Raw genomic sequence first — 17,129 nt, 5'->3', positions numbered from 1 at the left:
CCACAGCCTCCTGGTCCCAGTTCAGCCCGCCTTGGCCGGACTCTGTGGCTTGCAAGCTGTGAAGGGGTCCTCAGTCAGAGACACGGGATGGGCATGTGCTACTACTCCAAGTCAAACTATCTGGCTTTCTCTCTAGCTGGTGGAGAACTGTGTGTGCCTGCTGAGAAACTTGTCCTACCAAGTCCACCGTGAGATCCCCCATGCTGAGCGCTACCAGGAGACACCGCTGGCCCCTGCCAACAACGCTGGGCCCCATGCTGCGAGCTGCTTTGGTGCCAAGAAGGGCAAAGGTTCGTTGGGTGGCAGCAGCGTGGAGGGAGGTGGGATAAGGACAGATCCGCTACAGCGGAGCTAGGGGGTGGTCTGGGGTCTCTGTGCTCCTCTTTTGGTATCTCTTGTGTGAAGGCCAAACTGCAGCTTTCTCTGGAGACGCAGTGGTCCGTGCCTCCCCTGGCTTTGGGAGCTACTGCTTGCCTTACCCAAAGCGTTTGACACAAGCTAATGGTGGGTTTCTGTGGTGGTGGGATGCTGATGGATAGATGTCCACTAACTCCACGCCTTCCCTTTTCTCCTGTGTTGTCCCTTCCCCTTCCCTTTGCTTTCTTGCCAAATGATCTGCCCCATGATGCTGTCGGCACTTCTCTCCTCCTGCCTCCCCTTTCTCCTGTCCTTCTCTCCGCTTCGCCAATAGACGAATGGTTCTCCAGAGGTGAGTGTGCTCTTGGTTTTAATTTTTCCATGGTTTGATTGGGTGCTTTCTCTAGCTCTCTTTGTTCCCTCCCAGCTGGGCACATACTGCCTGCAGTGTGGCTAATGCCCTTGACATTCCCTCCTGGGACGTGCTGGTAGCTTAGCTTCAGCTCACCTCTGGGCTTGTTCTTGTGGCAAGTGGTAAAGAGCTGTTGGGCTGAGATGGGTGGGGAGAGTGGGTGTCTTATGCCGCTCTGCTTGCCCTTTGAAGGTAAAAAGGTCCCAGAAGACCCTGGTGCTGATACAGTGGATTTTCCCAAAAGAACAACTCCAGCCAAAGGTACGTTCCTGGGTGCGTGTGTGCAGGGCTGCTGCTCCACACGCAGTCCAGGAGATGAGTGGGTGGAGTTGATATCCTATTGGAGTGAGCTTCTCAAATGCACAGAGGTTTGGTTTGGAGGAGGTATGTTTCTGGTTGCCCAAGTGCCTGTTAAAACACTAGCTGTGCCACAGACAGTTGTGAGGATGCTTGTTGTGTTTGGAGGAGTTCAGCGCACCCTCAGGACAGGCTTCCTGGAGCTGCAGAGGGCAGTATTGCCCTAGGGACTGAGGGACAGCATGGTGACACAGCCCTAGGAAGGATAGCCCTTTATGGTGGCCTCTTCTTAGCACAGCTGCCTTGCTTTTCTTTTCTGGCTGTGAAGAATAGGTGGGATTTAAAGCCAAAGCCCCTTGACTTAAAGTGTTCTCCAGCATGAGCATGAGGAAGGGTCATTCCAAGAAGCCTCCGGGACAAGTGTCTCGCTGTCTAGAGGGCTGTGAGTCATGCCTCTCCCTGGCTCGCCAAGCAGTGGACATCAGCCCAGGGCTCGAGTTCAGTTCCTTCTGCCACAAAACACCTGTGGTTCCTGGAGGACCCTGGTGCTCCCGGGGGTACAAAGAGTCAAGCTAGGAGAATTGCAAGGAAACTTAGGACAAACCTGACCTTATGAGCAGCTCAGATATGCAGTGGTGGCTCCTCAGGGTGACCTGGGCTGTGGGAAGAGTCAGTACCCATCTCTGGTGGAAGTTTGAGGAGCCACCTGCTTTGGGGGCTGGAGACATCCCTCACCACAGCTGAGGACAGAGAGCAAGATGAAAAGCCTGGCCTTGCAACTATAAACTGCAGTCTCACCGCTGCTTTAGAAGTCACTTCTGGATGTGTATTTCCATGGAAAAGAGTTAATGCTTGAAGGCCTGATCCCTGTCCGCTTGCTAGCATAGCTGGAGACCTGGTTCAGTCTCTGAGGATGAGGTGAACCCAAGCTTCTTCAACGTGGTGTTGGTGGCCACTCGAGCTGAGGCTTTTGCTACCACAGCACCCAGCTGCCAGGTTTGCTGCCCCACCATGCGCCCTTGCCTGGGTTTGGTACTTCTCAGCTGGGTGTTGTACTGAAATTGAGGTCTCCTTGCTGATGGCAGCACTGCTGTGGCTCAGCCCAAACCTCTCCTGAGTTGCAGCAGTGTGTTGGGGACTGCAGGCAGCAGACGTGGTGTCCTTGATCAGGGCTGGAGCTGGGGTTCCTGGTACTGTGTGGGAGCCTGGCCCCCTCTGTACCAAGGATCCAACCTCCAGGAAGTAGTGAGCCTGGGTGAAAGCTTCCAGCCTCGTCTGCCTAGCGGTGCTCCTTTGAGTCAGATGCTAGCAGAGCCCTTGAGTAAGTCCTTCCTACCTGTGTTCTTCTGGCAGGCTATGAGCTCCTCTTCCAGCCAGAAGTGGTCCGGATATACATCTCCCTTCTAAAGGAGAGCAAGACTCCAGCCATCCTAGAGGCTTCGGCAGGAGCCATTCAGAACCTGTGTGCTGGCAGCTGGACAGTGAGTGTTTCGTGAAGCTGGCCGTGTCCATGTTTATCTGTGTTGCAGGGAAGGGGGCCTTGGGGAGGAGGGACCATCACCCTTGGGGTACCAGCAGAGCTGTAGATGGCCAAGGCTCTGCCGTTTTAGGCTGTTCACTTTGTGCATGGCTTATGCCCAAGAAGATACCATTCAGCAGCACAGCTCAGGTGTGGACCAGGTCCGTCCTGTGCTGTGAAGGGCTCTGTGCTTTCTGCCAGCTGCGTCTCCCCAAGGGCTGCCTGTCTGTGTCCCTCCTTGCAGCCGGCTCCCTGCTGTTCCCTCCTTTCTGTGGGCTGGGGATGAAGGTTTGGGGCTGCGTTCCTTGGTGCCTGTGGAAAGACTATCTGGGAAGTCTTGCTTGCCTGGTCTGCAGGGTGGCTTTGGGACAGCAGTGGGCCCTTTGCAATGGGTGGAGCCAGGAGCCTCAGCTCCCAAGATGAGGGTGGGTGGCAAGGCTCCAGTGGTGTCCCCAGCCCCAGGAGCGGGAGAGACTGTGCCTGCCCAGGTCACACGGTGGTGCTCTGCCTCTCCCTGCAGTATGGCCGGTACATCCGCTCGGCGCTGCGCCAGGAGAAGGGACTCTCCGCCATCGCTGACCTCCTCACCCACGACAGTGAGCGAGTGGTGAAAGCGGCGTCCGGAGCCCTGCGCAACCTGGCTGTCGACTTGCGTAACAAAGAGCTGATAGGTGAGTGCTGCACGAGAGGGGACGTCGTGTTGTCTGTATCCATCCAGGTTAGGTGGGAACTTCCTCCTGATCTTGGCAGCTGAGAGAGTGTATGTGGGCATGTCATCAGCCTGATATCTGTCTGCTGCTTCTCTCACGGAGTGGCGTGTGCTGAGCTCCACTGAGAGGGACATCAAAATTGTTCACCCGTCCCTGATCTTTCTGCAGTGATTTCTTTTCCCTTGCAGTCCTCTTTCTCGCTTGCTCACGCCCAGCTCTTTCCCCTTCCCAGGTAAACATGCCATTCCCAACCTAGTGAAGAACCTGCCTGGAGGCCAGCAGACCCCAGCCAAAAACCTCTCTGAGGACACAGTGGTGTCAATCCTCAACACAATCAATGAAGTAATTGTAGACAATCTAGAGGCTGCCAAGAAGCTGCGGGAAACGCAGGGGATTGAGAAGTTGGTGCTGATCAACAAATCTGGGTAGGCTCTGCTGGAAGGACAATGCAAGAGGCAGAGAGGGGCTTCTCCAGGAGCTTTCTCAAGGCCATGGGTATTTCTAAACATCTCATCCTTCACCTATTTCTAGGAACCGCTCAGAGAGAGAAGTCCGAGCAGCTGCCCTCGTCTTGCAGACAGTCTGGGGATATAAGGAGCTGCGGAAGCCCCTGGAGAAGGAAGGCTGGAAGAAGTCAGATTTCCAGGTATGGGAAGGGGGATGCCCTGTTGTGGCTGGGGCAGTAGGTAGGGCCCTGCAGCAGGGAGAAGGGTGTTCCTGGAGCTCAGCAGTACTGGATTTCAGCTCTTACCTTGCTGGTGGGATTGGAGACCCTCGAAGGTGTCCCCTCTGCCATTTCTTGGTGGATGGCCAGCAAGAAGCCTCTACTAAGGAAGAAACGCTCTGTAAAAGCTTTAAGCCCCGTGTCCCATGTGTAAGTGTGGAGATCTGCAGGTATGAAAGTTGGCAGCACTAAAAGCCACTGTGTCAGCACTGAAGATCAAGGTTTTCCAGGACTCAGTTTCTTTCCTAAAAGCTGGGACTGCCCTTGCTTCTTAAGGGCTGGGTGCTGCCCCAACCCAGTCCAGGCAGGCCACCTCCACTCCTTGGTGCGGGTGCAGCCATGGGCTCTGGAGCACCCTCTGGTTGCTTCAGGGCCCTTGTTCGAGGTGGGAGGGTTCCTGGGTCCATCCGTGTTGGGGGCTGGAGGGGTGGGATGTGCTGATGGGGAAGGAGCATCTGGGCCAGGGTGTGAGCGGTTGCTGTCTGACACTCCAGGTGAACCTGAGCAATGCTTCTCGGACCCAGGGGGGCAACTCGTTTGATGACAGCACCTTGCCTCTCATCGACAGGAACCAAAAAACAGGTATGAGTCTTCCCTTCAGCACCTGGCCCTGCTGTCATCCTTCTGCCTTGTGGGTGCCCAGAACAGCTGGCCTTTGTCCCCTCCCTGCTCTTCAGCCCTGGCTTTCTTGGCAGCCACAGCTGCACACACAAAGCCATCAATTTGGGCTTTGGGTGGCTTTTCAGGGCTAGAAATGATGTGTGTAGTTAACACAGGTCCTGTAGGTCAACAGTGCTGCAGCTGGGTCTGGGCTCCTCTAGCTGGGGCAGGCAGTGGTTCCTCTGCTGCTCGTGGCTGCGGGGGCTGTGTCTGATCTGCTGTTCTCCTGTGCTTATAGACAAGAAATCCTCCCGGGAGGAGATCCAGATGAGCAACATGGGACCAGGTAGGAGAGGGACTGTAAGGGGGGGCATCTTGCTGGGAGGGGGCAGAGCTCGCATCTCCTATGGGGATGATGCTGCCTCCATGGAGGTGACGTGACTGACTGTCCCCTCTCCTGCTCCAGACAACTATTCCACACTCAATGAGAGGGACCACAGCAGGACACTGGACCGATCTGGTGACGTCGGAGATATGGAGCCAGTGAAGGCAGCGCCATTGATGGTAAGCAGCTCTTGCTAATGAGGGAAGAGTGAGCGGGACCGGGGTGCAGGTGACACATCGCTGTCCTGGCTGGCAGGGGGAGGGGAGAGCTGGGCTCCTGCAACTAACACCCCCACCCCGCTCCATCGCCCCCACTAACCCCCGTGTGTCTGCAGCAGGAGGAGGGGCAGGAATCACAGCCTGAGGTAGAGGAGGCAGAGGAGGATGTTGCCGTGTTCTCCCCCATGTCGGTATGTCCCGCAGTGTCCTGCCCAATCTGAACAGCAGTGACAGATCCTGCTGCGCTGTTAGGGGTGCTTTGGCCAGCCAAATTCTGCTCTGATCACTGCTGCCTGCAATCACTGCCTGATCCATTGGGGCCATGATCCTGTCTCTGCTCCCTGGCTCTCGGGGCATGCTAATGTCTCTCACTCTCTCTCCACAGCAGAAGATCTAGCTGCCGTCCCCGCCTCCACTCAGTCTGGGTTGATAATATATTATATATATAAATATATATATATATAACACTCTTCATGGTGGAATGGACTGACTTTTACCTTGTCTTATTTTTGGATTTTTTGCTGGACTGTTTGTGCCAACTAGCCAGCCAAATGACTGGGCCTGGTCCCCTGGGGACAGCCCGGGCCACTCTGCCTCCTCTAGACTGCTGCACCTCCCCGTTCTGGGACACCTCGACCGATAACTCTTCCTCCCTGTCCTCCACCACCTCCTTCCTCCAGAGAGTAAAACCCTCCTGCCTGACTCTGCTGGGCTGACCAGCGTGGATGCTGCAAAAGGACTCTGGATCTCTGCCTTGACCAGGAACTGCCTTCTCTCCCATGCTTTCCCTCTGCTTGGAGACATCTGCAGGGACAGAGACTGGGACCTCACTCACCGCCTTTTTTTTGTCGTTGTTGTCTATAGGATATATTTTTGTGCGGGATCACTTTTCAACCAGGGCTGTGGGGACTACAGGAGCGTCCCTCCCTGGTGGCAGTGGGACCAGGACAAGGGGGGCTGGAGTCATGAGGGGGTGAGGGGAAGGAAAAACAGCAATAACTTCTCTTGCTTTGCTCTAGATGAGGCTTCAGGGGCACGGGAAGGGGGATCTGGCTCTGAATCCTGTGGAGGGGTCTGGATGGCGCCGCTGGCCCCTACCCAGTGACTGTGTGAGGAGGGATCCCGATGTGGGTGGTCAGTGTGGGGAGCTTGGGACGGGCTTCCCAGCGCGGGAGGCAATGGGTCCCTGTGGCAGGAGGGGATGCGGCAGGGCTGCTGGGGTGCACTGTGTGAGGAGCCGGCGCTGGCAGGGCTGCAGGCAGGTAGAGCCAGGATCCCCCCTCACCCCCGCGCACCCGCTGCCTGCGGCGGTACCCCTCTGACTTTCTCTTGACACGTGCCTTTCTTTTGCCACTGTGAAATAGCTCTTTGAATCGTACTGTCCGGCTTCTTCGCTGGGGAGGGGGTGTTTCCTGGGCTTCCAGCAGGGCTGACCGCTTGCCTTCCCCGTTGGGAGCCTTAACTGTCTGCAGTGGGGCTGGAAGCCTTTTTGGGGGGGATCCCAGCCCCCCTGCCCTCACTGGTGTCCTGGGGAGACTGGGCTGCCACAGGAGCTGGACATACACATCCTCTTCCTCCTCTCTGCTGTGGTAGTGGGGGGCACAACTAAGTGCTGTGATCTTCTGGGAGCCCAGGGGCTCCCTGTGCAACTGGAAGCCTCTGTAGGAGGCTGCAAACTGGAGCGGGACCCCTCCCCAGCCTGGGGCTCCCCCCGAAGCGTGGGGAGCGGGGGGGCTGCAGCAGGCAGACCTGGTGCCTTGCTCCTCTGCCAGCGCGCCTCCTGGCTCCGGCTGAGCCCTCTCCGCCTCCAGCCCCACCTCAGCTCACTTTGGTTTTGTTCTGGGGTCTAACTCTTCTCTTTTCCTTTAAATATGTAAAACACTAATTCCTTTTTTTTTTAATTTTTAATTCCAAATGAACCAAAAAAAACCAAACAAAGCTTCCCCCTTCCCTCCTCTCTGGGGAGTGGGGTGAGGGAGGAGGGGAGTGGGGAGCAACAAGCTGTTCCTTGTCTGATTCCTGTGCACACTCTTGTAACGCTTTTGAAACAAAATGATTTTTTTATATAAATAAAGTTTTTAAAGTGTGTCTGTGGCTGCCACCTTGGCGTTTTTAGCTTTGCATTTGGGACCCAGTGTCTTTTCCAGGGGCAGGGCTGTGCTCTTGAGCGTTGCTTGGCTGTGCGTGGCTCTAGAAGATGCCACTCTGTGGGGCATCTTTCTTAGGCAGGAGTGACAATTCCTCCTCTTTCTAGAAAAACATTGGAGGAAAAATAAGACACCAAAACTTTGCTTTGTATTGAGCTCCTAATGGTTTTTGCAGGGTGCTTGGGGCTGCTCAGGAGGTAGACTTTCCTCAGAGCATCAGGGCTTCCTGCTGGGAAGCCTTTCCCTGAATTTTCCCTCTCCTGTGGTGGCTGGTAGACTTCGCACAAGTGAAGAAATACAGTAATTTCTCTAGTGCTGAGTGCATTCTTAAAAAATGTGCCTGGGGCAGCCCTCTGGAGCAAGGGCTGCCCCTGCAGAGCATGGCTGGGCTGAAAACACGCTCATCCCTTCCTGGGGAATACTGAAGCCAGGCTGAAACACCGTGTTAACTCTCTTCACTTTCACCCACCTGTGCATATGAAAATAAATACAGAAAGAAATTCTGTAAACTTGTAGAAATACCTTTTTGAAGCAGTTTTCTGGCTTCTGCTTCACACCAGCTTTTCCACCTAAGCTGTGTTGCTGTAGGAAAGAGCAGCAGTTTTTGCCCTGTGGTGGCAGGACCTGGGTCTGGTGGTGCAGGGCAGATTTCGTGCATGGTGTGGCATCGCTGGAGCTTGAGGTGCTCCCCTGGGGAGGCCGGGTCTGTGTCCTCCGGGTTACTGGGGAAAGGCAGCCGGGACAGAGTCACCCCAGCTTGTAGCACCCTGGGGAGGCAGCCCTCCCTCCTTGCAGCCTTGTTCACAAACCCACCAGTGAGCAGAGCAAAGGCAAAGCCAGGTGTTTTATTGCTTAAGGTGGAGGGGACAATGCCAGGAATGTCTTGGGTGGAGGGGACAAGGAATGATGCCTGGGATATCTGGCTTGGCACAGACGATGCTGGGGACAGCTGGCTCAGCAGGGACGATGCCAGGGATGTTGATGGATGGGAAAATACAAGGGATGTTTGGCTCAGCAGGGACAATGCCAGGGATGTTGATGGTGGGGATGATACCGGGGACATCCAGGAAGGGTGGCTGTGTGCTGGGGGTCAGAGGAAGAGCTTGTCGTGGCAGGTCCGGCAGTACATCTTGTCGCCGTGCTCACGGAAGGTGCCTTTCTGCAGCTGGCCCAGGCAGTAGGCGCAGATGAAGTGCTCGGGGTGGTACTTGCGCCCCGCGGCTGTGACACAGCGGCCAGTCACGGGGCGGCCACAGCCGTGGCAGATGCTGCCCTGCCGCTGGTGGAAGTGCAGCTCGCAGTAGGGCCGACCCTCCATCTCGAAGAAGGAGCCACTGGTGAAGCTGCTCAGGCATTCCTGGGGAGAAGGAGATGGGGAATGCTGGCACCGCCTTGGGGACATGCTCATCCCCGCGTCCCCCCTGGCCTGACTCCCACTCACCGCACACACGAAGCACTCAGGGTGCCAGACGCCCTGCAGTGCCGACAGGTAATTGTCCGTCACCGGGTGCTCGCAGCCTTGGCATTTTGGGGCAAACATGGCCAGGAAGTCCTGGCGGCAGTACGGCTTCCCGCTCTGCTCATGGAAACCTGCGGAGGGGTATCGGGATGGGCACCCACCCGCACAGTGTGGCATGGCCACGGGGGTGCCCAGGATAAGAGGTGAGGGAAAGACTGGGGGGGGATGTTGGAAAGGGCAACGGGTGCGAGGGCCGGTCTGTGGTTGGGATACCCGGGTTGGGTGGGACGGCTGGGCTGGGGGGGCATACCTGGGATGGGGGCTGTGAGGGGGATATCTGGGGTGGGGGCAGCGGGGGCAGGACCCCCACACCTGTCCCCTGGGACATACCATCATCTCCGAACACCTTCCCGCAGTGGGCACAGAAGAAGTGCTCGGGGTGCCAGGTCTGGTCCAGGGCCGTGAGGACTTTCTGCAGGAAGAGACGCGGTGAGGTGGTGATGGCAGCAGGGGGTGGCGTGGGAGGGCGGGGGGACACTGACCTCACGGATGGGGCCGGCGCAGTAGGCGCAGCGCGGGGAGAAGGCCTGGTGGTAGTCCTCCTCGCAGTATGCCCGCCCGCCCCGCTCAAAGAAGGGCCGCCCGCCCAGCTCCTGCCCGCAGCAGGCGCAGGCGAAGTGCTCGGGGTGCCAGGTCTTGCCCAGGGCCGTGAGCACCTGCGGGGAGGCAGGGGGGCAGCGAGGGCAGCTCCGGGGGCTGCCATGAGCCGAGAGGAGAGGGGTCCCGGCATGGCGTCGCAGGGGCTCACCTTGCCGGCGATGGGCTTGCGGCAGGCGGCGCAGGCACCGGCAGGGGTGGCCGTGATGCCCAGCTCCTGCAGGTCGCGGGTGAGGCTGCCCAGCATGTTGTCCAGCGAGGGCTTGGGCTCCGCTGGCTCTCCAGCCCCTAGCCCCGCGGTCGCCGGCTGCTGGGAAGGAGGGTGGTGAGGGCCAGGTGAGGGCCGGGCCCCAGCCTCCTTTCCCCAGGGACACGGCTCACCTTGCTCTGCATGTGGCCCAGGTCGGCCAGGAGCTCGTCCAGCTGCTGGGCGGCCACCGTGGTTGGGGGCGAGGGGAGCAGTGGCTGCGGGACCTGCGTGGGGCTGCTGGGCAGAGGGTGGGGGATGCTGCAGCTTCCCCCTCCGGGCCAGAGGGTGCCCGGGACTGAGAACCCCCCACCCGCCCGAGACGCTGCCCGTTCCCCACAGGCCCCAGCGGGGGACGGAGGCCTCCCTGGGGATGTGCTGTCAGGGGGTGGCCACATGTGGCAGGAAGGGGTGTCTGGAAGCCCAGCCCTCACCCCAGCAGTGCTGCAGGGATGCTGGATACAAACCCCCACCCCAGCTCACAGAAGGACCTGTTTTTTTGGGGGACATGCAGGAGCCCAGGTGACCCCAGAGGACACATCGAAGTGATGGAAAGGGTAGACCCCGATGGCTTTGCCCACAGCATGGCCACGTTTTTACCTCCACACTATCTTCAAAGCCTCTCCCGGAGGCTGAGCCCGAGGCGGCAGCTGCACCTGGAAGGAAAAACCCTTGCGGCCGAGCCTGCAGGATGCTCACCAGGACCCTTCACTGCCTGCCCAGCACCACCACCGCTACGAGCTGAGCGGGGTCTCAGCCCCACTGTCTTGAGGCGTTACCTTCAGGGACGCTGAGGCAAGCGGCTCATGGCCACAGGGTGCTGGGGGCCTGGCTGTGGCTGCATCCCACTTGCAGGAGCTCGGTGCCTGCAGCATGTGGTCCTTGGAGGCCGGGTGAGAGCTCTGCTCCAGTTCTGCCAGCAAAGCATCTGCACGGAGAGACCGGGTCAGGCACCCCAGCCACTGGGTGCGCTACCTGTGCACTCCCCAAAGCAGTCCTGTGCCACTCCTGAAATTTCAGGAGCAAAAGTAGCCTCACAGCAGATTCCGCCAGCCAGGTGCCTGGGCCCTGAGGGGCAGTGGTGGCCCTGAGCACCCTCACCCGGACCCCCACCCCAGAGCAGGATGTGCCTGATGCACTGGGGGAGGGGGGAATGCTGGCAACAGGGGTCCTGCTTCCGCCATACACCGTCTCTGGCTTGTGAGGAAACACCTGCCAGCCCTTAATTTCACCCCAGCACGAGCCCTGGCACAGGAGAGCTAAACCTCGGTGCTTCCTGCGCACCCAGAGCAGCTCTTCCTGCAGGGAGGGCAAAGATCTTTCTGCTTTTACCTCGACACCTTGGCCATCCCTCAGCACCTCACTGCCTTCATGTCAGGAAACAAGGGGGATGCCCCCCACAGCACGGCTGCTTCCCTGGCCCGTCTTCCCCTGCCGTCCCAGGCCAGGGATGACTCCCAGCACCCCTGGGTGTTGCGCTGCACAATGGGGCTGCTCGGCCCCGTTGCCTGCAGCCGGGATTGCATGGCTGCCGCAGACTGTTTCCTGCTGTCAAATGCTCACCATTTTCGGCCATGCACTCGCTTGGCCACCTGGGCCCCGTCTGTCCCCTGAGATGGGGGAGGCACGGCAGGGAGTGCAGCTCCATCGCTGTCCCCTCTGCAGCATCCCCACCTCACCCGGAGGGAGAAGGAGGACAAGGCTCCCCGCAAGCCATGGAAGGCTTGACCCTGCACCAAGCTCGGGCGCGGGACTGGCTCTGAAGGGGCTCCAGCTTACCTAAATCCTCCATCCTGCCTCGGCATGGGGTCCCAGGGGCTGGGGCAGTGCCTGCAGGGCAGCGAGCTGGCGGGCTGGGCTGTGCAGGCTTTTGGTTCCGCTCTCAGCCTTCCTCCGCCCCACCCCAGGCTGGGGTTTGTCGCTTGGGGTTTTGCCTTTGTGGGTTGCGTGCTGTGCGCCACGTGTGACAGGCAGAAAGCAGTGGCAGAGGCTGGGGCAAGTGGAGCTGAGAGCAGCCCCAGGTCGGGGCTGGAGAGGAGAGAAACTGGCCAGCAGGCTGTCCAGGGAGCTCCTGACTCATAAAAACGTCCGAGCTCCGCGGATGGTGTTCTTGGCTGGAAGTCAGAGCGCATGTGTCCTGCAGCCCCAGGCCCTTTCCAGAAGACCCTGGCTGCATGTAACGAGGGACAGCATCCCTGCGCTGGATGGAAATCCATTTGTGATGGTGTGATGGAGACAGGCGCCAGACCCACAGCACCAGCGTGCTCCAACGCGGCCTTGCCTTTCGGGGCAATACTTCTGGAGCCTCATCTCGGATTTCCAGGTAACACAAATCCCTTTCTGTCACTTAGAGCATGTGTAAGCGCACGGGCTTGGGTCACTGCAGCAGCACAGGTGGCGGTGGCACTGCTGAAGCTGGTGGCTGTGCTACACTCTCCCTGCGTTAAGTCTGGGTCAATTAAAAGTTTCCCAGAGTGTCACGTGTGTGACTGCTGGGCACAGCTCAGCCCTGGTGCTGCTGACATCGGGGTACCCCTGCTCAGCACATCACTGCCAGCCAGGCACAACGCCCAGCAGCAGAGCGGAGCAGCGAACTGTGGTGCTCATTGGAGCGATTTACCCACCGCTGGCACTCTTCTGCTTCTCCTGAGCCAGATCCCTTCAGTCTCCGGGCTCCCCATGCAGCCGGTTCAGGCGATAAGCCCACAAGCACCTGAATGCACGTCCTGAGGAAGGAGGAACACAGGTGCTTCTGGCAGACACAGCCTCGGGTGACAGTGTCTCTGCCTGTCCCTGAGACGCAGCCACGGGTCCCTCGCTGTTTGGGACCATTTGGGTAGACAGAGCCATGGGTGCTGCCATTATCCCCAGTGCCTCCACTGATGCCCAGCTCCTGGGAGGGTGATCTAGTGGTATTTACAGCTTGGCTTTTTAGCAGAGAAATCTTTTAGCACTGCTGAGAGCAGCCAGTGGATGTTGGAATAGCTCCAAGGGACTGGTTAGCAATCTGGGGTGGGGGCATGAAGCAGAGGCTGCTTCATTGTGTCCTCGCAGGGCTCCTTCTAAGCGCGGGCTACTCAAGGGTTTCAAGGATGCTATAAAAGCCTCAGGAGCAAAAGTTAGGAGCCATGCAGACAGAGTCCATGGCTCCCTGCTGCTTCTCCTGCGGGTGTGGGATGCTTCTTGCAATGTTTCACCTCTGGCACACCTCCCTCTGCCCCTCTCCCACCAACCCTCCATTTCATTGCCAGGGAAGAGGTTTGTTCAGGAAAAAACCCAACATTCTAGATAAAGCCAAATAAGCCTCAGTTTTTTCCCAGCATTGCCAGGCCAGAGGAGCCCTAGTTCTGTGCGTAGCTTCACCCTGGCAGCTTTATGACTCATCAGGAGAGCTTTCAGGACACCCCCAAAGAAAGGGTTGCAATCAAGCACCACATTGCCTCTAGACGTGTGAGTTGCCACCAAATGGCCCAGAAACACAAGATGTGGCTGCTTCAGAAATGTTTCCAATCCTGGGGAAGGAGAGGTTCACCCCCAGGCCAAACAAAAGCAAGTGGGGCTCTGCGGCAGCAGACCAGCAGGATGCAGCCGTCTGTTGGCATCTGGAAGAGGGTCTGCAGCTGGGGCCTGTGAACCTCCTCACGGGCACCCGCAGGCTCGGTCTGTGGCTGGGCTCAGTCCGTCCTCTCCGTGAGACCCCCCGAACGCTCGTGCAGCAGAGCTGCAGCGTCCTGCGCAGCTGAGGAACCAACGCTTGCTGCGCAGCCCAAGGTGACGCGGTCTCGGCCACCCGTTCTCACACGCTGCTGATCCCAGCTGCGCCATCACAGTGGAACAGGGTTGAATTAAGCCCCTTTGTACCAAGCTGGCACGTCTACGTTCACTTAATTATTGACACTCCAGCCTGGTGACAGCTCCTTTGTTATCTGCTGGCAGTAGGGACGTCCAGCAGACACCGTCTTGGGAAAAGCCACGTGGGATGCTGAACTGGGGGTCCCGTCGTATGTTTCAGGACAAGCAATACTGAGAGCAACTCAAAAGACAGGACCAGGCGCTGCTTGTGTCACTCCCTTACGGCTACTGCGAGACAGGATCATTGCATCAGACACTTCCCTTTCTACAAATAACTGAACCTTCCTGTCTGCGGAAGGTTTGGGGTTATTTTTAGACTTCTCAGTGATTTACTCTCCCCCTCCAGTGATAATGTGAGCCCTGGTGTAAACAAGTATCTGGAGCTGTAACTTCAAATCATAAAATTTCCCTTATAAAACAGGAGCCCAACAGATGCAAAGGGTTGAGCTGTGTCCTGATCTGAGCTCTTTTTCTGTGCAATCATTTAGCCAACCTATTTTAACAAGAATTAAGCAACTATGCCTTGCCTACAAAGGAGAAATCAATCACGACAGTGACTTGAGAATGAATTCCCACATTGAGACTCTCTAGTTTGAAATAAAATTGATTTTATTTAAGAACAAATGCAAAGTCATTTCATAGCAGAGAATATGGGTGAACTGCAGCAGAACAGTTAGTTTGGAAGGTGATGTCAATCAGTTTTCCAACCAGACAAGTCCTTGGGGAGAGAAAGAATATTTTCAGCCACTTATAATACAAACAGCTGTAGCAGACATTACTTAAATTCTTGCTGAGGTTTCCTTCTTGAGAAGAGAGAGAAACACTTCAAGTGAAAGAAAACTAACAGATTGCCATTGGACTCACAAAAAGCAAGAGCCAGCCAAACCGTCTCTGTGCTGAAAACGAGCCTCTCACCACTCAGGTCACCAGCTCCAGAGGTGGTTTGTACCTCACTTTTAAAAAATGTCACTGCTGAGAAAGCGCGCTGCCACAGCTGCTGCAGGAGGCTGAATCGGCAGCCTCTTGCCTTGGTCTACAAGGGACAGAGGAATCCCTGTGCCAGTATCTCAGACTTCTCTGGTTCTTTAACTTCCACATTAGGTTGTATTCCTCCTCCCCACGGCCCCTTGTCTTTCCCAAGAGGACTCTGACCGTATGCGGTTCTCCACAAGATGGTTTATTAGAGCACTCTCAGGAACTGAGGAATGGAGACTGGGATACACTTTTGTTTTCTAGTCATGCATAATAAAGCTTAGGACGTGAAACTCAAAAGCGGGAGGAAATAAAAGGCAGAGTCATCTCACTTACAGGTATCAGTTTACCAAACAAGATTTACCAGCTAAATGCCTCAGGCTCTTTGAACTTCCTTTTATTTTTGCTGTATTTTTGCTCATTCTGCTACTGTGGTGGGGCACCCTTCCCAGAAGGGCACTGCACACCCTTGAAACAAACGGTGGATGTGAAAGCCGGCTTATGCAGAGGAGCTTTCCCCTTCCCAGCCCCGCTGCGGGGGGCTGAGGGGCAGTATACCGACCTCAGGAAGCGCAGCGTGGCCTGTCTTTCTTTGGCTCTTCGTAAAGTAGCTTCCACCTGTTCCCCAAAGAGATTCTCCCCTGTGTAGGGTAAGTTCTCGAGCTTTGTTTGGACCTCCTCGTGGAAGCTGGAGGCTTGCAGCCAAGCAGAACGCTGTGCATCCACCCCCGAGGCAGCGGCTCTCGCCACTGTATCCCCTGCGTCCAAGGCTGCTTGCACCTGATGCCTGGCCAGGTCCGTGCCCTCAAGAATGATGGCCTGGAAGGCCTGGCGCTGGTCCTGTGGAAGACGTTTCACTAGCGCAGAAACTTTCTTCCAGAGCTCAACTTGACCTCTGGCCATGTAGACTTGGTAGTCCACGACACGAAGGGCTGCAGCTGCTGACTGGTAAACCCTCTGCCCAAACGAATCCAGGCATTGCAATTCTGGGTTTTGGGGTGCAGAACCATGCTCCCAGCCCACCTTCTCCCTCGCCATTGCTGCAACTACCATGCTCTTGTGCGCAGGTGGAGAGACATAACCAACCGCATCCTCAGGGAGGATGTATTTTCTCTCAATTTCCTTTGACACAGGAGGAATGGTGTGGGGTGTCTGCCATACTTTCTTTACCAGCTTGTCCAAGATAGGATCCAAGGGCACGGCAATGCTAGCGCAGACAGGCTTTTGATCCAGATATCCATCAATGACACTTCCTGTTGCCTCCTGGAATGGAATTAAATGAAATCCAACCAGTTTAGCCAATCTTTTCAAGAACTGGGGGAAAGATGGACTTTCTGATGTGGAACTATTACCTTCTTGTTCTTCTGTTTTAAAATGGTAGCTAGGGTCAGCCAAATCAACCTCTCCAGAAGAATCATAGCAACAACCGTCATCCCCAAAAGCAGCACCTTGCATCCAGCTGGATGAGTCACAAGCCCCTGTTGGCGAAGTGGGGTGAGGGGACACTCTGTCACAGGGGGACGATAGTGGCTGCTCTGAGACCATTGGCAGAGGGGGCATTCGACTTGAGGCAACTGGTTCATCCAGTGGGAGAGACAGCTCTTGAGATCCAGAGGATATCCTTGGTTCCAAAAGCATCCCAGCTGCACCGGAGCTGACCAAAGGATCTGCGGCAAGTTCTGGAGGTGGCTCTTTGGGTCTTGAGGCAGCCTCAGCAATTAGGAGGATGGATCTGGCCAGGTCTGAGAGCATACCCAGCCACTGAGATTCCCTAGATTGCGGTTCCAGTCCTGGCACCGAGTGCAGGGGACGGAGGGGAGACTGGGACACAAAACCGCTTGAAGGTGGTGGCTTCAGTGTTTGTGGGCTTGAAGCTTTTGGGTTCTGTCTGGTTCTTACACAACAATGCTGCTTCTGCGGGGAGTGTGTGTTGTCAGGTACTGTGAAAGTTTTGCTCTGGGGAGGTGACTCAGTTTTTGGAGGTGACAACAGCGGGTCCTTCAGCAGAGCCGCTCTCCCAGGCTCTGCTGGAAGGTGCAGGGGGGCTGTGCGCTGCAGTGCTGGGACAGAGCCCTGGCTGCTGGCCGGGAAGGCGAGCTCATGCCGGCGTTTGGTGGATTTCCCCTTCACCGCCCCGCAGCTCACCCGCTCAGGGCGCTGGTCGGTGCCACCGCCGGGCCGGGCCTGCAGCAGGGCGCGGAGGCGCTCCCAGCGAAGGTGGGCTGCGTAGGGGGCCATGGCGGCACAGGCCCCGCAGCCCTGCGGGTCGTGGCCCGCTCCCAGGCAGAGGACGCAACGGTCGTGCTCGTCTGTCACCGAGATCCTGCGGCCGCAGGAGCAGTGCCGGGGCCCGCGGGCAGTCCCGCAGCCCGCCATGGGGCCGTCCGCGTCAGGTCTGCCCCGGAGGCCCGGCCCTGCGGCTCCCAGCGCGCCCCGCGGCCGCTTCCGGCCAGGCCGTGCCCCCACCCCCGACATGGGGAACTACAAGTCCCGACAGGCAGCGCGCATGCGCGGGGCCGGGCGGAAGTGGGCGGAGCGGACGCCGCAAGCCCCGCCCTCTTTGCGCTCGCCGC

At 57.4% G+C, this 17,129-nt stretch overlaps 3 protein-coding genes across 9 annotated transcripts in view; 1 reads left to right on the top strand and 2 right to left on the bottom strand.

Moving 5' to 3' along the window:
- CTNND1 (catenin delta 1) overlaps positions 1–7,310 on the top strand; it is a 30,967-nt gene extending 23,657 nt beyond the window's left edge. For 2 of the 7 annotated variants that reach the window (XM_063331685.1, XM_063331680.1), the window contains 12 exons: positions 137–290; positions 692–709; positions 962–1,030; positions 2,420–2,547; positions 3,106–3,256; positions 3,528–3,720; positions 3,827–3,941; positions 4,514–4,601; positions 4,918–4,965; positions 5,086–5,183; positions 5,339–5,413; positions 5,608–7,310. In XM_063331685.1, coding sequence (XP_063187755.1) covers positions 137–290; positions 692–709; positions 962–1,030; positions 2,420–2,547; positions 3,106–3,256; positions 3,528–3,720; positions 3,827–3,941; positions 4,514–4,601; positions 4,918–4,965; positions 5,086–5,183; positions 5,339–5,413; positions 5,608–5,619 — 1,149 coding nt within the window. In that variant the 3' untranslated portion in view covers positions 5,620–7,310. Of the gene's footprint in view, positions 1–136; positions 291–691; positions 710–961; positions 1,031–2,419; positions 2,548–3,105; positions 3,257–3,527; positions 3,721–3,826; positions 3,942–4,513; positions 4,602–4,917; positions 4,966–5,085; positions 5,184–5,338; positions 5,459–5,607 lie in introns of those variants that run through there. The other 5 variants (XM_063331681.1, XM_063331682.1, XM_063331684.1 and 2 more) reach the window with 5 other exon arrangements.
- A 1,149-nt stretch (positions 7,311–8,459) lies between these two features.
- Positions 8,460–11,627, bottom strand: LPXN (leupaxin). The gene is made up of 9 exons (XM_063332573.1): positions 11,512–11,627; positions 10,512–10,660; positions 10,333–10,388; positions 9,867–9,972; positions 9,637–9,792; positions 9,371–9,544; positions 9,219–9,300; positions 8,811–8,959; positions 8,460–8,726 (listed from the first exon to the last, which is right to left on the bottom strand). The coding sequence occupies exons 1-9, from the start codon at positions 11,522–11,524 to the stop codon at positions 8,460–8,462; spliced, it is 1,152 nt and encodes a 383-aa protein (XP_063188643.1). The 5' UTR covers positions 11,525–11,627.
- A 2,545-nt stretch (positions 11,628–14,172) lies between these two features.
- On the bottom strand, positions 14,173–16,987 carry LOC134515355 (uncharacterized). Its single transcript, XM_063334232.1, has one exon. The coding sequence runs from the start codon at positions 16,930–16,932 to the stop codon at positions 14,983–14,985; it is 1,950 nt and encodes a 649-aa protein (XP_063190302.1). The 5' UTR covers positions 16,933–16,987; the 3' UTR covers positions 14,173–14,982.
- Positions 16,988–17,129: the final 142 nt, after the last annotated feature.

This window comes from Chroicocephalus ridibundus, chromosome 4 (assembly GCF_963924245.1).
Source record: "Chroicocephalus ridibundus chromosome 4, bChrRid1.1, whole genome shotgun sequence".
Lineage (NCBI taxonomy): Eukaryota > Metazoa > Chordata > Aves > Charadriiformes > Laridae > Chroicocephalus > Chroicocephalus ridibundus.
This window is presented reverse-complemented; position numbering and strand designations above follow the sequence as displayed.